The 22,079-nt window shown below is 31.8% G+C and overlaps 3 protein-coding genes across 4 annotated transcripts; 1 reads left to right on the top strand and 2 right to left on the bottom strand.

Moving 5' to 3' along the window:
- Window positions 1–4,634: 4,634 nt before the first annotated feature.
- On the top strand, window positions 4,635–5,119 carry LOC9299744 (defensin-like protein 222). The gene is made up of 2 exons (XM_002865386.2): window positions 4,635–4,781; window positions 4,898–5,119. The coding sequence occupies exons 1-2, from the start codon at window positions 4,727–4,729 to the stop codon at window positions 5,092–5,094; spliced, it is 252 nt and encodes an 83-aa protein (XP_002865432.1). The 5' UTR covers window positions 4,635–4,726; the 3' UTR covers window positions 5,095–5,119.
- Window positions 5,120–7,094: 1,975 nt separating this feature from the next.
- Window positions 7,095–10,270, bottom strand: LOC9299743 (glycerophosphodiester phosphodiesterase GDPD3). 2 transcript variants are annotated; one of them, XM_021016284.1, is made up of 8 exons: window positions 9,945–10,270; window positions 9,661–9,851; window positions 8,509–8,568; window positions 8,141–8,419; window positions 7,974–8,069; window positions 7,688–7,884; window positions 7,424–7,598; window positions 7,095–7,317 (listed from the first exon to the last, which is right to left on the bottom strand). In XM_021016284.1, exons 1-8 carry the CDS (start codon window positions 9,997–9,999, stop codon window positions 7,312–7,314), a joined length of 1,059 nt encoding a protein of 352 aa, XP_020871943.1. In that variant the 5' UTR covers window positions 10,000–10,270; the 3' UTR covers window positions 7,095–7,311. The 2 variants fall into 2 exon arrangements, with proteins under 2 accessions (XP_020871943.1, XP_002863667.1); XM_002863621.2 differs by having other exon boundaries at window positions 7,095–7,598.
- Window positions 10,271–10,528: 258 nt separating this feature from the next.
- LOC9301506 lies at window positions 10,529–16,723 on the bottom strand. The gene is made up of 13 exons (XM_021029015.1): window positions 16,473–16,723; window positions 15,455–15,634; window positions 15,235–15,355; window positions 15,110–15,152; window positions 14,870–14,922; window positions 14,712–14,767; window positions 14,465–14,617; window positions 14,159–14,331; window positions 12,787–14,045; window positions 11,723–12,643; window positions 11,235–11,640; window positions 10,904–10,969; window positions 10,529–10,742 (listed from the first exon to the last, which is right to left on the bottom strand). Exons 1-13 carry the CDS (start codon window positions 16,529–16,531, stop codon window positions 10,687–10,689), a joined length of 3,546 nt encoding a protein of 1,181 aa, XP_020884674.1. The 5' UTR covers window positions 16,532–16,723; the 3' UTR covers window positions 10,529–10,686.
- Between the last annotated feature and the right edge of the window lie 5,356 nt (window positions 16,724–22,079).

Here is a 22,079-nt window from a genome sequence, read left to right as displayed (position 1 = left end):
TTCAGAAGTATGCAAATTCGGTTCAACTAGGGTGTAAGGAAGATCGAAAAAATAGTTCTTAGGAACTGATCGGCAGCTGGATGCACTCATATAGCATGGGTTGAATATGTATATCAAACCTAATCCACATGTCTTTGTTCGGAGTTGTTGCGACTAAGCCCGGCCCCTCCAAAAGCAAAGTACTTGCTTTAGGCCATAAAATATATTGCTAATCAAAATACCACATTTGAAAATTATCCATTTGGCTTGATGGTTAAGTAGTCCTATGTTCACTACAAATTGTACAAGTTCAACTTTTTTTTTCTGGTAACACAAGTTCGAATCTTTCCCCGGTACTTATTGCGTTTTTTCTTCCAGCACTCATCTTCCTTTGTTTTTTTTGTCCGTGGGCACTTTCCTTTTTCTTTCTTTATCCTTTTTCAGTTCACTTATTGTTTAATAGTTTGATTTCTTTTCTTTTTCTTAGGCGAGAAAAATCTTTTATATTTGGTTTATATAAATAAGAGATTTGTTTCTTATTCAACAAAAAATTATCCTCGACAAATCTATAAATTTGCCGCAAATACATTTGGAAGAGTTAATTTCATAAGGAATTGACTGTTTTACAATTTTTAAAAATATTTAATGATATTTAATACTTTTGTAATATTTAATATAAACTTTTTAATCGTTAACTAGATTTTAACCAGCGGTACACCGCGGGATGATTTATTTTTTAAAGTTAGTATATATAAAATTTTATAAATTATATCTCCTTATAAAATATTTATGTTTTATAATTTATAATTATTATCAAATAACGGTATATCACGAGTTCACAGAACAATAATAAACTGAGGATTTAACTCATATTAAAGCGGCATGTTAATGATATTTTAAAATTTTATAAATATTGATTCAAACCCGTTCGCCATATAAATCCGTTCCAAAATATAACCCATCCCATAATTTTTTAACCCGTCCCGTGATTTGTTTTCTAAAAATAGTGATTTTAAAATTTAATGATTTTTTATTATATATAAAGTTTATAAATTGTATCATTCTCTCAGACATTTATATTTTAATAAACTAAGGATTGAATCTGTATTAAAGCGACATGTTAATGATATTTTAAAATTTTATAAATGTTGATTCAAACTCGTCCACCATATAACCCGTCATGTAATTTATTAACCCGTCCCGTAATTTGTTTTCTAAAAGTAGTAATTTTAAAAAATTTAACGATTATTTATTATAGATAAAAGTTTGTAAATTGTATCATTTTCAAAGACATTTATATTTTATAGTTTACAATTTTTATTACGTAATATTATACCACGGGACAATTTTTGATTTTATAAAATCTTTTCTAAATGAGACTGATTTGATATGTCTAATATTGGTGGTATTAAAAAAAATTAATGATTTACTCCGTATTGAAGCGGCGGATTAATGATAGTTTAATCTTTTTATTATTGTTGATTCAAAAACCCGTCCGGCCAAAAACTCATTTATTTTATTAATGTTGATCTTATTTATGATATGATTCTGAATCATTTTCTAAATATTTCAATCGATGTAGAACGTTGAACACACATTTTCGTCAATTAGATAAGATATGTGCGTTTTTAAAATTTTGAATCACAGTATATGCAGAAATAAAATTGATTTTTTTTTTACTTTATGTATTATATGATGATTCAAAACAGTTAAAAACAAATCAACCAAAGATGATAGGAGAATCATAATTCTAAATCTTAATCAAATCTTCTAAATATCTAAATTATTAAATATGGAATATCCGGTGTATGAGTTGGGTTAAATATAATCCGACCCAACAAATTTTTTGTGAAGGATTTTAAAAAACGGGTCGGATATCCGATTAACCCAGAATGATTTTTAACCACCCGTCACCAAAATGTTACAAAAATACTAGTATAGATATTTATATAGAAGGTGCTTTAGAGTTTAGACCATCTAAAACATAGGACTGGCCCTCGTTGCCACAATCAAGCATACATATCTTGATAAATGGGCGTATGATTATTTCCTCTATTAGCTTAGAAAAATCTTTGTAAAAGCTCTTAAATCTTGTTAGGTTCTAGAATTGTTATTTTTGTTGGATTTTAAGTGTGATTAATAAAATTTTGACGACAAAAAAATAGAAATGTTAAAGACAAAGAATTCTCATATGATATAGAATATAAAACAAACCTAGATTTATTTTAATTTTTATGTAAATTCTTACTCAAATACAACACAAATTTGGTTTAATCAAAAAATGTTGAGGGTAACAATATTTGACACTGGTGTTTAAACTGAATAACTTTCGAAAGGATTTTTCCAACCAACGCATATATTAGGGTTGAAGATTTTTATACTTTTTTCTTATATTGGTTTTTATGTAACCTACTGTCTTACAAATGAATTTAACTAAAATTACTCGGATCCATCAAACGTTCTTGTACTTCTATATATACATTTTTGGAACACTTTTAGCAAATAAATCCTGGGGTTGGGCAGTATTTACAAAGAATGTCATCGGCATTTATTATTACTTTTACAAAATTTAAATAAAAGATATTAACCAGACAATATCTTGCCTAATTTGTTTCTAAAAATCTCCACACAATCTTTCCATATATCTTAAAAACTTTTATAGCAAATATTTATATTAACATTTTACATAGCAATAAAAATACTAATTTATATTAATCAAAATATTCACATAGAAAAATCAAATACACATACAGGAAAAAGAACTATATCTATCATCATTTAAGCCGTTGCTTTATTTAAATAAATAAAAAAAACACAAAAACTTGAAATCATATACTTTATATGATAAATTTAAAATATATATTAGTAGTATAAATTTAAAATCGTTCAAAGAACGGTATACTACGGTGAGATCCTAAAATTATTAGATTTTATAACAATAATAATTTATTTTCTTGGATTTTATAATACTAATAATTTTGCTAACGAGATAATATAGACGGATTTATATGGGATGACGGGTTTGGGTCGATATTAATAAATAACGGTATATCACAGATGAAATCCTAAAATTAAAAATCAAGATACAATTATACAATCTTAAACACAAAACAAAAGAAACAATATTAACAGAACAAATCCAACTTAAATTTAAAATTTTTAGTTATAAAAAAAAACCGTCCCACAGTATACTGCAGAGTAAAATATTCAAAATTTTAAAATCCACCATACATCGTTACTTAAAAAAAATGTATGTTTACGTATCTATACTTCAAAAATTGATAGATAGATATCTACATTTAAAAATACAAATTAATATGATATATCTTCAGTTAATCTTTTAAAAAATAACATTATATTTTTTTTAAAAATATAGCCCCGCGGTATACCGCGGGTTATATTCTAGTTATCACATATTTGTATACCTATAAAAAAAGAGTTTCTTATTCTTACTCTTTGATATATATACTTAAACTACATCTTTATTTGGGTGTATAGCTCAGTTGGTAGAGCATTGGGCTCTATTAGCCCATAGGGTATACTCTCAACTTAGGAAGCACGGAAGCTTCGTCGGATGTCCGCTTCCCGCTTCGGAATCTTAGTCGGAATCGGAAGCTCTCGGAAGCTTTCAGAATCTCGCTTCCATAACGCTTCTAAAAAATTCATTTTGGAAGCTCCTTGGAAGCTTACGATTCTATTTTGGAAGCTTGCGATTCCATTTAAAAAAATTTGATGTCACAAAATAAATAAGAAATATGAAATTATCTTTGATAGTTTTTTTATACAACAAAAGAAAAACCAAAACTAATTTTGCATACTAATTTTGTATTTTATGTTTTAAAATATCATAGTTAGAAAAATGATAGAAGCATGGATCATTTATTAGGGAGATGTTGAAATGATTAATTGAATTAAATTAATTTCGAGAAATTTGAGTTTGATGATGTTTTTATTGGTAAAAAAAAATTAAAACAATTTTATTTGATGGAATTAATAAAATGAGAATGAAGAATGATCTTAAATTTTTGACTTTTCTCTATTGTAAACGTACACTATTTGATTTTTAAATATAGAGAGATATTTAGAATTTATGTATTAGATTTGTATGTTAATTATAATTTTTTATATGATATAATGTTTAATGTTTATTATATATATATATATATATATATATATATATTAATTTTTATATACGCTTTCAACACGTACCCATTTTCTATAATTTCTATAAAAATCGCTTCCACGTTTCCAAACGCTTCGCTTCCGCGTACCCGCTTCTGATTCCATGCAACCTAGCTCTCAACCATTACTTGCCCTTTACTAGATTGTCACTACCAACTTAGATATATTTTACTTTATCAAACAAACAAAAAAACTTAGATATATTTTACACAATAATCTTTGTTTGAATTTTGTAGTTTATTCATATTTTATACAAATTGAGTGAATTTTTAAGACATAAGTTATTTTATCTTAAATAACAAGTTGGTTACTAGATATAATAAATAAACTTCTACAGATAAGTTAAAATGAAAATGTAATTGAAAAATTGAATAGTTTCTTTAACCTTCATTTATAACAAAACCGTTGATTAAAAAATTAACTCATGTGTAACTTAAGTAAAACAGTATATAAATATGACAATGTATGCTTTTAATAGCTACACAACGAAAAGTCAAACAATTGGCAATAGAAATTCAATAACCTTTATTTTTCTTTGAAATATTTTCGAACTCCTTCAATCAGAATGAGGACAATTGTTTTGTTTTCAACTCTTGCTCTTCTAATTCTTGTTTTGTCATGTAAGTTTAATTTTTATTAGTGACGATACTATATATGTACATTTGTTTTTATTTTCTTGAAATATTAATTTTGAAATTTAATATATCTATATGCATATACTTTGGAAATAATGTAGGTGCGTCAAATATCAAGGCAGAATCTTTGGAAGATCATCTTCCACCGGATGAACATCTTGGACTTTCACATGCTACCAACTTAATTGGTTTCTGTCAAGAATGTGCACATCATTGTTTGAGAAAAAAACGAGTTATTGGCGATTGTCGAAAGTTTGTTTGTCATTGCTCTAAAAGAACTATTGGTGTAGGACTGTAATTTTTCCGAAATACTTACATATAAAATAAATAATAAATAAATTATTTTTTCAAGTTAAAATTATCTTTTCGTATTAAATTTATACTATATATCATTTTTAATAGTCCAAATGTTATGTATATATGCATTGGACATATATATATATATATATATTTAATAACAAAGTAGTACCGTTAATTAAATAGTCTTATTATATAAACCAAAATTATGAAAAATTAAGAAAAACATTTCTTGATGAAACTCCAGTTTTCTTATTTCATTAGATACATAAAATTCTACATAATTTATATATAGTTATGTATTTTAATGCTTTTTTTAATTTTTTTTATGAGAATAAATTTATTTTTTAAAGGACCATGTGATATTACAACAAACAAAAATTCTGGTTTTCATGTTTTGAATGTCTTTTTTTTTTATATATCACTAGTAACTACACGCAACACACATTTCTAAGTTTCTAACATTGGCAATGGAGGAGCCAGAAATATTTTTTATGTGGCTCGTATATATAAAATTACTTATTAATATTATCAAATATATTATTTCTATTTAATTATATAATAATATATCTAAAGTATAATAGTGTTGCTTAAATAGTCTTAACAAAATTCAAAACATTTTTACCTTAAAAGTAAAATATCTATTGTGATCACTTTTTTGGGTTAACAAATATATTTAAAAAGATTTGAAAAAAAAAAAGGTAGAGGAAAGAAGAAGTTAAAACGAATGTACGTTGAAAACATACATAAGAAAAATATGTAGAAAGAGAAGCAAAAACAGAAATTAGCATGTAGGAAGGTTAGAGCTTTTTATTTAATAAAGAAGTTGAAGATGTGGAAGCCCCCTTGGCCCATTGGTTGATCAAGGGTTCATTAATGCTTTTACACCCAGAAGTCTGGGGTTCGAGTCCCGGATACTGCCGATTTATTAATAAATTTGCAGATTATTGGTGGCAAGTGTGCAGAAGATCTCCAACGATGTACAATTATAGCCGTTCGCCAGGATTTTACGCAGAGAAGGAAGTGTCCATCAAAACCATGAAGGAGGTGAGCATGAAGAAGGAAGTGTAAGAGGTCGTGGATCTAATAAGGGTCAGAAGGAATTGTCCGTTGTAGAATCGTCTATGTAACAGTTCTCCTAATTTGCAATAAATAATTAATCCAGATGACAAAAAAAAAAAAAAAGTTGAAGATTTAGTATTAAATAGACAGTATTACACCAATTACCTTGTTTACAGATTTAGGATTTGTTGTTTCAAATCTGTCGTTAGATCATACTAATTTCGAGTATATATCACTTTAATTTGTCCTTTCACACAAATTCCGGAGACTAAAGTTTCATGTGCAGCTGATTAGTAATCGATCAGAAAGATATACATACAAAAGCTATGCACCACATTATTATTTAAATGGCCTAAGTAAGTAAGTAGTCTATTTCTAGGTTGCATGGAATCAGAAGCGGGTACGCGGAAGCGAAGCATTTGGAAACGTGGAAGCGATTTTTTTAGAAATTTTAAGAAGTGGGTACGTGTTGGAAGCGTATATAAAAATTAATATATATATATATATATATATATATATATACATATATAATAAAACATTAAGCATTATATAATATTAAAACATATAATTAACCACGTAAATCTAATACATAAATTTTAAATACTTCAACTACAAATAAAAACCAAATAGTTTATTTTTACAATTAATAAAAATAAAATAGTTCAAAGTCAAAATTTTAGATCACTATCTTCACTCTCATTTTCTTAATTCCATCCAATAAAATAGTTTCAAATTCTATTTTATCGATAACACATCATCAAATTCAAGTTTCTCAAAGTTTATTTAAGTCAATTATTCATTCCAACATTTTCCAAATAAATAATTTATGTCGTGGTTATTTTGTTAAGCATGATCTTTTAAAAATAAAATAAAAAACTTAGTATGCAAAAATTTAAATTTTAAATTAGTTTTGGTTTCTTTTAATTGTAAAAAATACTATAAAAAATAATTTCATGTTTCTTATTAATATTTGATTATCAAATTTTTTAAATGGAAACGTAAGCTTCTAAAATGGAATCGTAAGCTTCCAACGAGCTTCTAAAGTAAATTTTTTGGAAACGCTATGGAAACGAGATTCTAAAAGCTTCCAAAAGCTTCCGATTCCGACTAAGATTCCGAAGCGGGAAGCGGACCTTCGACGAAGCTTCCGTGCTTCCTAGGTCTATTTACAAGTAAGCGAAAGTGTTAATGAAGCGAAATCTTCATTGTTGAAGCAGTTTTGGTACGAACTTAGTTAACAAAGTGATCTCATCCTTAGAAATTTTCACCTTTTTCCTCTCCTCTCCAAACCTAATCTGACACTTTTTTCCATCGTCATCTTCGCAATCGTCCTTGTTTGTAACTTCGATATTCGCGATGGCTTCAGAGATGTCCTTGACCATATCAACAATCACTCCCTCCACACCCATCAGATATTGTAAGTAAATCACCTCCACCACATTGCTGAAATAATCAAAGATTGATTGTTTCAGAGGAAAAACAGAGGAGGCGAGAGAGAAATGACAACGATATGAAACTCGGGAGGAGTTTACTTAAGCTGGCCATAAGATAGAAGTGAAAGTTTTGAATCTTTGACTCGTGTGATTGCGTTTGGTGTTCTTAATATGGCCTTAACCTCAGATACAATCCCTTGCAAACCGCTTTCTTTGCAAAGCTTTATGGCCTCGTCTAATGAGTTCCTTCTCACATCCTTATAGATTTCACATCCACCATTTGTTAAGAAGAATACCTGAAAAAGTATATATGCATTTCCAAGTACAAAAATTAAGCCTTAATAGTCGACAATGGAGAAAATTATAACCAAAGAAGCAATCTTACAGGATAATTCCTTTGCATATTTCTAATGAGTCGAACCGCATGAGGATGAAAGCTCGAGAAGATAATGGGCCGGTTCTTGGAATGCTCATTTACAACCTGTTCATGTAAAAGATTGAGATTGCTGATCGACATAAGAAGATTAGACGGGTGAACAATCAGTCTTTTACCTTCAAGATGTTGTCAAGAGTTTGACGTAACTCTTCTTCTCCATAAACGGTATTATCATCGAATTTGAGCTCGATATTGAATCCGAGTGAGTGTTTAACTTTTACGAAAGCTTCTTCAAGGGTACACAAAGGAGCATCCTTTTCGACTGTCCATTCGAAAACTCTACCATCTTTTGTCTTTCTCAACATAGGCTTTACATTTGTTCCATCCTCTTGTGGTCCATATGAGAGAAATTCATGTAAAGCCATTTCTGTTACTCTTTTCTCAATAATCACTCCCTGAAAAGGCATTTCCGTTTGCTAATATGAAAACTTAGACTTATCTATAAACAAGAAGATTGTTTGTGTGATAAATTTAAAATTATAACCTGTTCTTGCGTGAACATAAAGATATCATGGAAAATAACAGGGCAACCATCTCTTGTTACCTACAAAATGTAGTTACTTTCTTTATTTAAGATGCCATTGTTTCAAATCATAAATATGCATTTACATTTGAAGCAAACTTTCACTTAAAAAGAATTACCAACACTGAATGCAAAATGGAGTATCTCCTTCCATAGTCGTTTACACGTAAAATTGACAAAATAATTTATTGAACACTACAAGTTGTGGTTTCAGTTGGAAAAAAACACCCTCTTATTTTAGTTTCTTTTATAATCAGGATACCAAAATTCATGTTAGTTTTGGAGTATGTGAAAACAAGATTTTTTTGCCAATTAAGGGGGTCACAGTGACATTGGCCAACCATGATTGAAACCATAGTAGGAAGACCGAACCATAATCCCCCAATCTACATAATAGCAAAAGCTAGCTATTAGAGCACTCATAAGGCCCAAAACAAACCGAACAATATTACCCAATACAAGTTCAGAAACCATGTAATAAGGGTTCTTAGCAAGACGAGGATTCATATCTTGTGATAACATTATTGTCTATACTCTTGAGAGTTGCCTCCTCCTTTTCCTTAAAAGAAATATCAAATCTAAAATCATTTTGATCTTGGTAACAATCCAAAGTTCATTTCCTTTACTTTTCCTTGCACTAAATAAAGCTTTAAAAAGCTATTTCATTTCATTCTCATTTTCTATGTTGTCTTTCTAGCTTAATAATAAATCCTACTAGATTTGGATTCTCCTACAAAGGAAAATGCAAACTGATTAAGTGAGGCCAAATCATGACCTTGTGTGTTTTTTTCTAAAATAATTACATGAGGGTTTTAACAAATATCATGTCATTGTTTAATATAAGTATATGTAATAAGGGTCGGAAGGAATTGTCCGTTGTACAATCGTTTATTTAACCGTTCTCATAATTTGCAATAAATAATAAATTCAGACGCTAAAAACATATATTCTTTATTGACACCACGTGTTTTTTTCCCCAAATTTAGCCAAACATTTGGCTATCTAACAAATAAGCCAACCAAATAATTAAGGCCAGATCATTGATCTAATTTGTGTTTTTTTTTTCTTGATGGAAACAAAAAAATGATCAAGATTCTAGGGGTAAAAGCAAACCTGGACATCGAACTCAATGAAGTCAATAGGGAAATCTGCAGCAACACTGAAAGAAAGAATAGAATTTTCTTTGATAAATTTCATTTTCTCGTCTGGAGATTGAAGCATGTTCATCCCAAAACCTCTATGACCCATCACAACAAATTTGGGGAAAACAAATGCTTCTTGCTTCTTATCATCTTCAACAACACCTTTAAAATCAACACACAAAACCAATCATAACCAAAAAGAAAAAAAACACAAAAACATAAGGTTTTGCATGAACCCATTTGATTTATTATTACCTGATGAAAACATGGCAGAATTGGATAAAGACAATGTCATAGCTTCAAGAGCCATGGTTTAGTTTCTTGCAGAACAAAGATTTATATTAAAGACATGGGTTTAAGATTATATGAGCAATGATGGTGAAACCAAGAAACAGAGGGAATCTCCATGACATGACAAAAGCATATTCCATTCGATACAAAAGAAGAATGCTCTAGATATCGAATGGAATAATAATCCATTCGCAATAATCTTCAAGCTTTTTTCTTTTTGTTGCCTCTAAAAGAACTTTTCCTGTTGAATTTTATTCTATCTGATTTTTTAGTTATCTTTTGTTTGTCCATTTTCTGGATGATTCTATTTATAAGACAGATGGAGAGAGATTAATTTAGACAAGTAGCTACGCATACACTTAAATAAAAATAACTTTTTTTTGGGGGGGATTTTGTTAGTTAATTTAGGTAGATTCTTCATTTTTAGATTTCTGTATTAGTTTTTTAGAATTTTTTTAAAAACACATCTACATGATTAATTTTTAGATTACAATTTTTTTTTTTAATAAAGAACTTGTAGTAGATTGCTTATAGGCAGAATAACAAATATAAAAAAAATACAACATTTCATTGCATTTGGAACCAAATGTTTTGCATCAATTGTAGTGTTTTGACATTGTTGCAGAAGAGGCTTGATATAATGATATTGGATACATCATAAATACTCTGTCACTACAAGCTTTCAAAGCTTATATATTTTGTGTCCTCAGGATACTGTCTTCTTGTTCTTGAAGGGAGACAGTATTGAAAAATGGCGAGAAGCTTGAAAAAACGCAGAAGAAAAATGAACAAAGTGAGTAAACTTTCTTTAGACTCGCATCAGTTTATCAAAGATCAATAGAACGCGAGACCTGGCTTAAGACTATTAGATCAAAGTATAAAATCACAAAGTTTCAAGGAAAAGAAAAGGGTTGTTTACTTACATTTCTGTGAAGCGGCTGCTGCTGTAGGTGTTTCGTCTTGAGATATGAGCTTCTTCAGTGTAAAAGCTGCATAACAAAATAGAAACTTAAATAGTTAAGGTACACAAGTCATGATTATCTTATTCTCTGTCCCAAACCATATTCAACTTCAACAGACCATATTGATGTGAAAAATGAAGGCTTTTGCTGTTATGGGACAATATAAGTTAAATCCTAGAGCAATACTTCAGTGGAACAAACTCCTAAATATCTCTTACAAGAAAGCAAACCATATATATGTTTGCTTCTGTGTAACTACCGAAAAAGATTGAAGGATGTAACAAGGATTTACCTTCACTTGTCGTGGCAGCAGTGACAGCTGGTTCATGATCCTCGATGCTATTAAAAGATGCATTATTAGACTCGGTATGGTGTTCACTTACGGAAGAAGACTGACTCTTTTTTCCAAATTTCAACAGTTTTCTAAGCCCGTTTGACGCCGACTCTTTTGTTTGAGATTTCTCTAAGGCCTCACTTATCTTCTTCTCTGGTACAAGGACTTTCCCAGTTTCTTGCTCTGTCTCATTTGAATATAACCTTGGTGGAGGTGCTTGGGAACAGTCTGAGTACACTGTACAAGGATCTTCTAAAGAAGAAACCCGAGCATATGGAGCTTCATATGGTTTCGCAACGATACTTTGACTTGTCAGAAACTTTGGTGTTTCTGTTACTAAGTCACTCAGAGTCTCCAATCTAACCTGAAACCAAAATAACCATTCTTGTCATCAAAACCGTTTAAACAGAAAATAAAACTGACCCAGCTAGAATAAGAGTACTTACTAAGACTAGATCACTGCCACTCTCCTGCATTGTTTCAAAGGCTTCCTTATCAACTACTTGACGGATGGTGGTGTTTTCAGAGACTACATCAGACTTCTCGTGTTTCACCTGATCTGTACTTATACTTCGAGCTGAGCTTGGCAACACCATCACTACTGTCTTCTCAATCACTGGAGTTTCTTCAATATCATTTTGGCACAAGGATTTGTTCTTGTTACCACTTGGTTGAATCTCAGAAGCTGAAGATTTGAGTTTCTCGACCCCTTTCACCATAACATTAGTAGGACCTTTGGCTGGTTTTATCTTCAGTTCCGGAAGAGATGCAATTTTCGCTATATCATAGTTAACAATGGCAGATAGTTTCTTTATCTCAGGAGCGTCAGATGCTTTTCTTGATGCTATTGTGCGCCGTGGCCTCACTGACGAACTTGGTGCACTATTGTTACCCATTTTTGGTTCTGATAATCGTCTTGTCCTTGAAACCGACTTGTTCTGCGTATCTAGACTAACTCTGGTTTCCCTCTTAGACAGAGGTAATGGTGAAATCGACCTGGTTAGCCTATTTCCTGTTGCTATGCTTTCTCTCTTAGATGGAGGTAACGGTGATATCGACCTTGTTAGCATATTTCCTGTTGACTTACTTACGGTACTCAATTTACCATTCTTGGGGAATTTCTGATAGTCATTTGACCCTAAAGAAGCAGTTCTTCTGGAAAGACGTTGAAGAGGTGATAATGATCCTGGTTCTGAGTCACTAAACTTAGAGGCTCGAGGAGCGCCGGGAGAAAACTTGTTTAGAATTTGTTTTTTTGCTTGTTGTGCAGGCAACTGTGACTGACCTACAGCTGAGTTGCTTTTAGAAGCAATCCGCTTCTGCCTTTCTATTTTCAGACCTTCGATGCGCTTCCTCTCTTCCTCTTCCTAAAACAAGAAAGGATGGTAATAAGAGTTTATGATGCAAATTTTCAACCACAAGTAGGCTTATATCCTTTGAGATTGTGCTTTCTAGATGATTCGTAAAACAAAGCAATTCTATCATCAAATTGTTTAAGCCGAGATTTTACCTTCTCCTTTTTCATTTTCTGGAGGTCAGCTTTGAAATTTCTAAGCTTATCAGCACGTGCTCTTGCTTCATCTAAAGGACTCATCTTTGTCGGTCTTCCTTTCCGTATTGGCCCCGGAGCCTTCCTCTTATCTGCAGCATCTTTAGAAAGTCTCGATTTTGGATCTTTCACTAACTTCTTAGCACCTCCAGCTGCCAGGTTATTCTTCTTTAAAGCTTTGGATCCAAACTCTAGTGCAGGATCATACCCAGCTGATAACTTCTCTGTTTCCCGTTCTGGTATCAGACTCAGATCATGAGGCTCGTAATTGACCTGCTTTCTTTCATTTCCATCAGTTTGGTGGCATGGAGAGATCTCTGATCCGATGTCCATGGCATTTCTCTTATTTCTTCCCGCTTCATCCAGTGGTGCAGAACCCCGAGTAACGATATAAGAATCATCATCCATGTTAAATGATGATCTCTTATCCAGACCATTCCTTGGATTATCAAATCCTAAGTTGAGAGGATCAGAAGAATTCACAAAACCATTTTCTCTCTGGTGAACCATGAAAGAGTCACTAGATCCCCTGATTCTACGAGTCACACTTCCATTCCGAATATCAGCTGTATCCCTTTCTTGATATTTTCCTGATTCACGTTCATCATGTGCTAAAGGATCATACTTCCCTGTACTTTGCCTCTTCTTCCTTGTAATCTCCTTTTCCATCATATGGCCAATGGTACGTTCATCTCTATCGGCATCTTGCAATAAATAAGTCTGAAAGGCCTGCCAATCCCCAGTGTCAGCTTCTTTTCCTTCTATTGCTCTCTCTTTACCATTGTAACATTCTCTTGCCCCTTCTTCATGAAGGTCATCAGCATCAGATTCTGTTCCTGAATGTTCTTGCTTCTTTGAATTAATGTAATTTATATTCCGAATCACCACCTTCCCTGATTTTCTTCTTCTACCTGATTTTTCAATTTCTCTTTCCTGATCTTCTGATTCGGAGTCCTCGCTACCAGATGAATGATGTTTCCGAGCCTTTCTTTGGCCAGAACTACGTCTAGAATCATCGGTAGACGGATAGGGAGATGGATATGGACTAGCTCCTGGATAGCCCGGGTAGTACGGCATGCCCTGCATCGTATATCCTTGAAATACAGGAAAGGTACCCGGTGGAGAGTGAACTGGCCAGGGTGCATACATCGGCTGCGGATGCTGCCCTTGCACATATTCTTGATTTCCATTTGGTTTATTATCTGAAGGAGACTTCGCATCTGGATACAAGAAGTTTCTTGAAGTGAATATCAATTAAGCAAAAAGCAATGCCAAATAGTGCAAGGAAAAATATTCAACTCTCAGCTACTATGACTCATAAGGATCATCTTACCACTATTTTCAGGTGTCCCAGGCATATTAGCAGCATTTGCGAACATAATCCCTGAGTCGTTCATTGCAGAGATATTTGGATGTGTTGCTATTACTTCTGTTGCTTCAATTTCAACCCACTGGCCAGTTTCGTGCTTTTTCTTCCACAAGTCCACAAATTTCAAACACGCATCCCTATAACATTGTTAAAGCTAAACATGAGAACTATGTCTATAAAAAGATTCTTTCAAACTTGAAAACAATCAAGGATATGAGCTTGTTGGTTACGAAAAATGGAAGAAATTGGTGAAAAATATAATCTTCTCACATCAAACGAGTAGCTCCAAAAGTTTTGGCAAAAGATATTAGAGGGATCATATCATCAGCCTCAAAACCAGCTGCCACAGCACGTGCAAAGGCCATTCCTTGTTCTTTTTGCAACATTATCTTCCGTGTCTCCAGAACTTTCATAACTTGAGCTCTGATAACAATTTCACATATTACCGATTAGATATTTGACGACTCTCTTTGATAAAAACAAAGAAAACAAATATTTTTCATGCAAAGGGGTATACTTAGAGTTTTCATCTGATGAGGTAGATCGATTTGCTTGCTTTGGATGTGAATCAGGCTGTTCAATATGCACGGAGATGATATAAGTTGTTTGTTCCAAAGAAAAAAAGATGAGAAGAAAACCCTTTAAATTATAGAAACCATTTCAGTGCTAGTTAACCTCGTAAAGGACAATAGCTTTCTCTTCGTTGAGCTGTAGCAAAGGCCTGCTACCTGATTCACATTCTCACAAATTGGTTAAACTGAAAGATAAAGAGCCAAGAGGCACACTATTTTCCATTTTATGAGTTGAGATTTGATTAATATCAGTCAAATCCTGAGACGAAAAATATTGTTTTTCCAAATGTATAGCTTTAGCATAGAGACTCATAAATTACAAAATTTAATCGTTATAGCATACCTTCTGTACTATCTGCTTTTTTTGCTCGCTGATCGTCTCTCACCTGTTAATACAATATAACATTAAGTACTTTTGAGTTCTGACCATACACCAAACAAAGTATTCAAAAATCCCAATATACTTACAACAGTCAATGCCGTTTCAGAGTTGTTCTGAATACCAATGGCTTCCTTAATCTGAATGATCTCAGTTTCTAAAGTGTAAACACGTTCTATGACTTCCGGTGTGCTCACAAATCGAACAAACCTAACAAGAACAAAAGAAGAAAAAAAATGCTCATCTCAAAGTGTCCAACCCCAGCACAACAAGTTCCATATAAAGACAACTAATGTATTTGATAGAGACCTTTCAATTGTTCCTTTAGTGAACCAGGCTGCATTATCACTAGCTTCAGGCTTGAGAATAATTGAGTAACCACCTTTTTCTAATTGATCTTTTGCAGTCTTTAAGTGGGCAAGAAAAGGATCAAGTAACCCTGTAGCTATTTTCTCAGTCTTTCCATTAGCTGTTACCAACAAATCGCACCTGAAACAACCGCAAAGAAAAGACTTTAAATTTTCCATTGTAATTTGGTAAACAAACAAAAAAATTCAACAACTATTGATCTTATCAAGGAACCTAAAAATGTGTTCTTTCGAATTTCATAGAATAATCCTTCACAGAAGTAACACAAAATTTAACATTTTAGCGATATTCTGCTTATGTAAAGCTCACGAAAACAAGAGTTTATTATATTCAACAATTAAAAAGAAAAATTATTTTACATAAGCTGTTTACCTACCTAATCAATGCAAAGAAAAAGACTTAATTTTTCTTTGCAAGTTTGGTAACAAACCTACAAATTCAACGACTTTTGATCTTATTAATGAACCAAAAAATGCAATCTTTCCATTTTCATAGAACAATTTCTCACAAAAGTAACACAAAATTTAACATCTTAACGACTTTTGATCTTATTAGGAAACCCAAAAATGCAATCTTTCTACTTCCATAGAACAATTTATCACAAAATATAACATTTTGACGAGTTTTGATCTTATCAAGGAACAAGAAAATGCAATCTTTCAACTTCCATAGAACCAATTTCCCAAAAAAGAAATACAAAGTTTAACACTTTAACAACTATTGATCTTATCAATGACATAAAAATGCAACCTTTCGACTTCCATATAACCAATTTCTCAAACCAGTCACACAAAGTTTAACACTGCAACAATTTTGTATCTCATCAATGAACATAAAAATGCAATCTTTCGACTTCCATAGAACAATTTCACACAAAGTTTTAACATTTTGGATCAATTACCATATTCTACTTCTCTAAAGCTCACAAAAACAAGAGTTTACACGAAATTTTACTTACCGGGTTCGAGTGGGAGTGAGCTGAAAAGCAACTGAGTCAAGCCGAGTCGAAGATTTCATCGCTAAAACTTATCCAAAGATCTTCAAAACTTTTTTCAGATTAAGAAGAAATCATCCGAAGAGACACACAAAATCCAAATTAAATCAGTGAGCGATGAAGAAAGAGAGAGAGAGAAGCTTTGTCTTCATTGTCTGCTTTGGATTCCAGCTGGAAGAGTGAGAGCGAATTTTCCGAGGAAGTGTGTGAGGACTACAATGGTAATATCACGAAACATTCGGGGGTAAAATCGGAAATTTCTATGTGACCACTGGTGTGTGTGACCGTGTGAGTAATAGTGAATTAAAAATACACGAACATAATGTGTATGTCGTTATCGGCTCGATAGTAACATTCATGGCTTCTTTTTGGTGACCTTTTTCGTAATCTCTCAATCTCAACGGTAACATTAGTTAGACCATCTTTATCGATAGGTTTTTAGAAGAATTTTAGGTAAATCTTAAGTATTAAGATGTATTTAATTAAATGGCAAATGGTTATTATTGTTAAGAAACGTTTCTTACTTAAGAGCCAAAAGTGTCTGTAAGAGGCGGACGCATGGCGTTTGTACATTGGTCGAAGAAGAAATATAAAAAGGCAAAATAATTCTCTCTCTTCTCCTCATCTCTTTCTATTTTCACGCGTTTGTTTGTGTGGAGAGGCGACGAAAGAGGCGATTCTCTCCCGTGTTTACCGACGGCGGCTCTCCACGGCGCATGTGGGTCATATAATCGGTCGTCGTCTTCTTCGTTGGCTCAATCGGTTCCTGGTTTCTCTGCTCTGATTCGTATAGAGAATCGTCGACCACCGGTTAATTCGAATTTGCTTCCTCGGAGAACAGAACTTACTCTACCGCCGGTGAAGAGTAGAAACGCTGCCGTTTACGCTGGATCAGTGGTTAGAGGAAGTGTTTCAGCGAGTGCTGGTGAGAAGATAGGTATTGGGATGATTTTAAGAAAATCTCTATGGCTGCTGCTTCAGCTATTAATTTTGTATACCTGAGACATTGTCAAAGCAAATTGATTTCCCACAGATGATGAATCTGAACAAAAATAAAACTAATTAGTAGCAAATATTGGTATTCATGGTAAGTAGGAGGTCCTGGTTACTTTTCTCTCCTAGATGTTGTTGCTTTGTTACTTCTGTTTCTTGTAATTATAGCTTGAGTCTGGAAAATTTTTTACAATGACTGATGTGAGCATTAGTGCTTTATGAGCTAGAAAGTTGAATCCTTTTTTTTTGTTGCTAAGCATGAGTGCTTTGTGAAGTGGCACCATGAAGGCTTCCTCTATTCCTTCTATTTGAGTGTGATGCACGATGATGGCTTCCTCTATTCCTTTTCTTAGTTTGTATATCCTCTCTCTCTCTCTCTATATATATATATATATATACATATATATATATATATATATATATATATTTTCAACCACATATTAACTAACAAATAACTCTATTTTTAGTTAATATGTGGTTGAAAAAAAACAAAATATATATATATATATATATTAACGTCTAAAAAAATTTATTAATATGAATCAGAGTATACAAAATTATCAATGAGATTACAGATACAACCAATAGTTTGTGTAACGAAGAAACGATAAAGCAAATTACGAGCCACTTTCTTAGTCAAATACTTAATCGTCTTCATCATTGCCGTCCATTTGGTGTGACTTTCTTGCTTGGGAATCATTTTCATTTACTGATAAAATACTGGTAACGCATATAAAAATCATAGGCATCGATCCATCTATTACATCGTAAAACCTTCGAATTGATCGAAATTCTCATGTAAAAAGAAAAATCATTAATCTTGGTCATAATTAAAACCCATTTTTGTTGATATGGTATAAACAAAAATAATTAATCTTGGCCGGCGAGGCCAACGCTGGTCGGAATTGCAGCAATCACCGGTGTTGGCTTGAAGAAAACTGTTTTCGATCGTCGCCCCTTTTGGCTTATAATAAATTATAGATATCCACTATAATATTAAAAGAGAATTTTTGTTACGATTTGGCAAACCCACAATTTTTTTTCAGCATTTTCATTTTTTATTTTTTCAAGTCTACTATAACATTAGCTAGACACAAATTTCTTCATCCTATTCCATACCTTTAACCAAACAGACATAATTATTTTATAATATCTATAGTTACCATATATTGATAATTTTAAATTCCTCCATTATTTCCTAATTTAGCTATTTCGAAATTTTAAAAATTTAATGAATTGATTTTAAAACATAAATTTCTATACGACCTAAAAACTAACAAAGTTCTCTATTATAAATACTAAGCTTTTTACTATGCTTTTCATCACCATTATCATTTTCTCAATAATTACCAATGAAAAATGACCAATCTTCTATATATTAAAAAAAGTATTTATTACTAACGTGACAAGCCCACATTTTTTCTCAATTTGTTTTTTATTATTATTCCAAACACTTTAGTTACACTATTCTTATACTTATTATTAGTGTAAAACTAAAAACAAACACAGTTTAACATTAAATAAAACAATTATTTATATAATCTAAAATTTATACAACTGTCATAAAAGACTAGGCTTTGATATCTCGAAAGTAAACTATAAGAAATTAATATATTACATTTCTTTTAAATTATTTAATTTTATTTTTTGGTTGTGTAAAATCATTTCAATTGGGATCCAACAAACATCAACATTTTATTCTTAAAATTTCCAGTGCTTACTAAAAAACAAATTGGAGAGAATAGTTAACATAACTTGGAAAATATACCTTTATTTATATACATATGTATAACCTTTTAAAGTATATTTAAAAAAACTTAATTGTACTATACCATATATATATATATATATATATATATATATATATATATTAGGGCAGTTACTCGCGCCTTGCGCGGTAAGTTGATTTTTCAAAAAAAAATTCAAATTATGAAGATTAAAAATGGTTTACTAACTTTAAAATACGATCGACTTATTACAAATTTCAAACATAACGTGTATGGTATAAATGATTTATCCATCAATTATAGCTCATAAGAACACCAAACAAATCAAACATTTTTTAAAACTTCTCCATGACCCATTCAATCATCCGACTCTGAATATATTGCATTCTTTGTAGCCCAAGTGAAAGCCATCGAGAGTGTAATAGGTATGGAAAACTTGCTAGGTTATTATCCGAAACAAATGCGACCATCCGATCTTATATATAATGATAAACCCTGCATATTACCGTTCCGTGATCTCTTTAAGATTGTAAAACTACTGGAAACATTGAAATTTTGATGATAAAAAGTTAGTTATGAGATTTCAAAATTCGACCATAATATTACAAAAGATGAAGCATACTGTCTCTAAAAATAAATAATTATACATTACTTAAACCCCATAACAACACAAGACTCATTGATAATATTTGTAGAAAATTTCATGATCACTCAATCATCCAAATCGGAACATCTTGAATTCGTGGCGGCCCAAGCATAAGCAGTGGAGAGTGTACTATATATATAAAATTGTAATAGATCATTAAACATATGAATCACGTACATGCGACAATTATATGATTAGAAATACCGAATATTACCGTTCTTTGATTTCCTCAAGTTCGTAAAACTTCGGGTCAAGATAAAATCTAGAGCATCCAACCTTATTCATGAGACATGGTTTTCCTGTAAAATATTCAATCCGATGAGAGATAATAAGATAATAGCCGGTTAAATTTTGGGTATTGGAAAATACGATGAAATATATAAGTCAATACCTTTATACTCTTCAACATGCCAAAACCTCAAAACACAAAATACTGGATCACGAAGGTACGAATGACCATATTCTCTGTTTACCCATACTCTCATAAAATAATCGGCTAAATCTCCTATCGCGCAACATCTCAATCTCAATCCCCTATTAATTTTTCAAACCAGAACCAAAGTCATAAATAAATGAATTCTGGCATACAAATTGAAAAATAAACTCACCTATGATTCTTTATGACGAAGTAGATACAGTTACATCCTATACCCCTAGTATTGTCCAGAAACATAAGGGATCCGTATGAGGCGGTCAATATAAACGATAAATCCCACCGTATCTAGATTTTAAGTATTCGATTTATTAGCTATCCCATTGTTTCGTTAGAACGGGAAATAAAAATTTGGAATAAAAAAACGTACCAATCGGAATTTCGGTCAGTATCCTCCATCCCCTTATGCGGCTAAATCTTTCAGGCTCAATACACTTACTTGGTGACCGCTCATACGTGCTGGTCATTTTAGTTGGTCGATGGAACCATATACGGAACATGTTGGACGTGTTACTCATCAACTCCGGCAAGTACAGAACCAAAAAATCGAATAGAAAATACCATGTGTCCTCTCTTAAGCCAGTTATATTATCATGATCAAACGAACCACCGGTAATAGTAGCTTCAATCTTAGTCTCCTAAATAATAAGAATAAGATAAGCATGAAGTTTGTAAGGCAAATCACGATAAAAAAAAAAACAAAATTCTGAACGTGAAAGTAGTGTTTAACCTTTAAATCCGCAAGAATCATCTCTAACTTCTGGTCGGGCCTCCCAAAATTCTCAAACCAAAAAACCAAAACCTTTACACAAATGACGCGATTTCTATCATAAGGGGTAAGATCATCGACCCTCGTCAAAGGCGGCATTGTTTTTTTTAAATACGTTGATGTATTTATAAATTTGTTCGTTTGAGCGTTAGCTCGTTTACGTGTTTTATGAGGTAACTGACCAAAGCAAAAGGTGATATATATCGGGTAAAGACAAAAATACATCTCGAAAAAAATAAATAATAATAATCGAAATCTTTAACATGCACTCGTCCAAAGACCGTGTCATTGTGATAGACAATACACTGAGGACTTCGTTTGTTGTGAATGACAATACTCCCGATATGTCCAAATTATTTTAAAACAAAATCTTGTTGAGTCAATAATAATTTAAAGTGATAAGTTAGAGACATTCAAGGAATATATAATATATGGATATAACAACACATATATTTAGATGTATTAACCCGTAGCAAAAGTATGTGTCATATAATGGTTAGGTTCAAAACAAATAAATAACAAAACTTAAAACTATCATTAAAGAAAAAATGAAAGTAACTAATTCGTAATAACTAAATAAACTCGCACTCATTATTGCCCGCCAAAGAACCTCCGCATGACCGTAACCTCGGGACAAATATGATTGAATAAGAATTGCGTACACCTTTCAGTTGCTGTAACATGGATCGTTCCTGTAAATACGAAATTTTATAACGGTTACAATACCGGATTAATTTTTAATATCTAATAATAGGGAAAAATATTATACGTACCTTCAAAGAGCTCCAATTTAGCAAATCTGATTATGATGATTTTGACATCATCAACAGAACTTGCCTTATCGTTTATAAATCTATTAACATAGAAGTTTGGCAATCGACATGGTATACGTATCCTACTTCATCATAGTAAGACAGCAAGTTAGTATCGTCCTTTTTTTTTTAAGAAGATATTTTAAAAATAACTATAGATAAAATAAATAGTCACCTCATGTCTTCAATCT

This window comes from Arabidopsis lyrata (genome assembly GCF_000004255.2).
Source record: "Arabidopsis lyrata subsp. lyrata unplaced genomic scaffold ARALYscaffold_8, whole genome shotgun sequence".
NCBI lineage: Eukaryota > Viridiplantae > Streptophyta > Magnoliopsida > Brassicales > Brassicaceae > Arabidopsis > Arabidopsis lyrata.
Note: the sequence above shows the minus strand (reverse complement) of the source record. Positions and strands in the feature narration are given on the sequence as shown.

Bases quoted from the DNA above. Each gene is read 5' to 3' on its own strand.
- LOC9299743 (XM_002863621.2), bottom strand. From the start codon at position 9,999: ATGGCTCTTGAAGCTATGACATTGTCTTTATCCAATTCTGCCATGTTT. The intron at 8,569-9,660 runs GTTTGCTTTTAC...TACATTTTGTAG, and splicing joins TCATTGAGTTCGATGTCCAG to GTAACAAGAGATGGTTGCCC. The intron at 7,885-7,973 runs GTAAGATTGCTT...ATACTTTTTCAG, and splicing joins ATATGCAAAGGAATTATCCT to GTATTCTTCTTAACAAATGG.
- LOC9301506 (XM_021029015.1), bottom strand. From the start codon at position 16,531: ATGAAATCTTCGACTCGGCTTGACTCAGTTGCTTTTCAGCTCACTCCC. The intron at 14,618-14,711 runs GTATACCCCTTT...AATTGTTATCAG, and splicing joins TCATCAGATGAAAACTCTAA to AGCTCAAGTTATGAAAGTTC. The intron at 11,641-11,722 runs GTAAGTACTCTT...TTTTGGTTTCAG, and splicing joins GTGGCAGTGATCTAGTCTTA to GTTAGATTGGAGACTCTGAG.
- LOC9299744 (XM_002865386.2), top strand. From the start codon at position 4,727: ATGAGGACAATTGTTTTGTTTTCAACTCTTGCTCTTCTAATTCTTGTT. The intron at 4,782-4,897 runs GTAAGTTTAATT...GAAATAATGTAG, and splicing joins TCTAATTCTTGTTTTGTCAT to GTGCGTCAAATATCAAGGCA.